This window comes from Perkinsus marinus (genome assembly GCF_000006405.1).
Source record: "Perkinsus marinus ATCC 50983 genomic scaffold scf_1104296929436, whole genome shotgun sequence".
Classification (NCBI taxonomy): domain Eukaryota; phylum Perkinsozoa; order Perkinsida; family Perkinsidae; genus Perkinsus; species Perkinsus marinus.
The window spans coordinates 1-1,109 of NW_003216439.1; the positions used below are offsets into that span (position 1 = coordinate 1).

Below are 1,109 nucleotides of genomic sequence, written 5' to 3' on the forward strand. Positions count from 1 at the left end.
TGGACGGCAGCAGAGGCGGGGGACGGACAGGCGCCTTTGCTGCAGGCCCATGACCTCTCTTTCTACCAGCAGTTCGATGTGCCTTCCCTCGGAAAGTATCATAATTACTACCCAGAGAATACACCGTCATTCAATCTGATGGAAAGGTAGTGAATGCCGCGCTCGCCTCTGGTACGACTCCTGTTCACCAGATGCGTGGATGAGGCCCATGCTAGAGGAGCGGAGTTGGCGTCTTCATATGACCCTTACCTTCCTGTGGACCTCATGCAGTCGCTCATCATTACTGTAGGGCCGCTACATCGCACAAGGCAATCGCTTTGGGGATGCCGATGGTCTTTCACGTCAGATCCATGACTACATGCCGGGACATAGCTGGATGGCATCAATAGCAGTAGCGGCCACTGTGGTGAGCGACGTGCTCCTGACACCATTTGGGGCTAGTGTCTATTGGTCTCAGGTTAGGATCATGGTATTACCACTGTTGATATCGTCTATGAGAGCTGGTCGGATCAAGCAAAGGATCATGCCTCAGCTGGATGTGAGCTGTCTCTAGTGGCACTGTGGCCTAGGAACTCATCAGGCGTTGAGTGCTGAGATGAAGGAAGCAGAAAAGAAGGGGAGTCAACAGCAACTCATACGGGCCCAAACGAAGTGATTTGGCGGTGCTTCTTGGAGTGTGATAAATGTTGTTGGTTTGTCTGCATCAGTGTTGGGAAATATGCACATGGTAAACTACATGTGTTGGTGACAATCTTGAAATTCCGAGGAAATTTTGGAAGTTTCTTCATTGTTTTTGTAAACTTCTACTTTAGCTCGGTATAATTAGTGAGGAAATTTGTGAACTCAGCTGAGGAGAGTAAATGTATATTCTCACACTGGTCTGTCCTGTAGATACTCTCAGTTCATAAAGGAGCACGGGTCAATGGTGACGATGAAGGGCATGATGGGCATGTTCGTACAAATACCAATATTCACTACTGCCTTCCTTTCCATGCGTCAGATGTCCAACCATCCTCATATATTCAAAGGTGAATCACCCGCTGGTTGTGACATCCAGCTTTCCGTGCGCTCAGGGTTCCCGATGGAGACGCCGTTATGGTTGGACTCAT

General features: G+C 49.1%; 1 protein-coding gene across 1 annotated transcript; it reads left to right on the forward strand.

Moving 5' to 3' along the window:
• Positions 1-466: 466 nt before the first annotated feature.
• Positions 467-655, forward strand: Pmar_PMAR015012 (hypothetical protein; the record flags this gene model as incomplete). The annotated part of the gene is made up of 2 exons (XM_002787312.1): positions 467-538; positions 581-655. The coding sequence occupies 2 exons, from the start codon at positions 467-469 to the stop codon at positions 653-655; spliced, it is 147 nt and encodes a 48-aa protein (XP_002787358.1).
• Between the last annotated feature and the right edge of the window lie 454 nt (positions 656-1,109).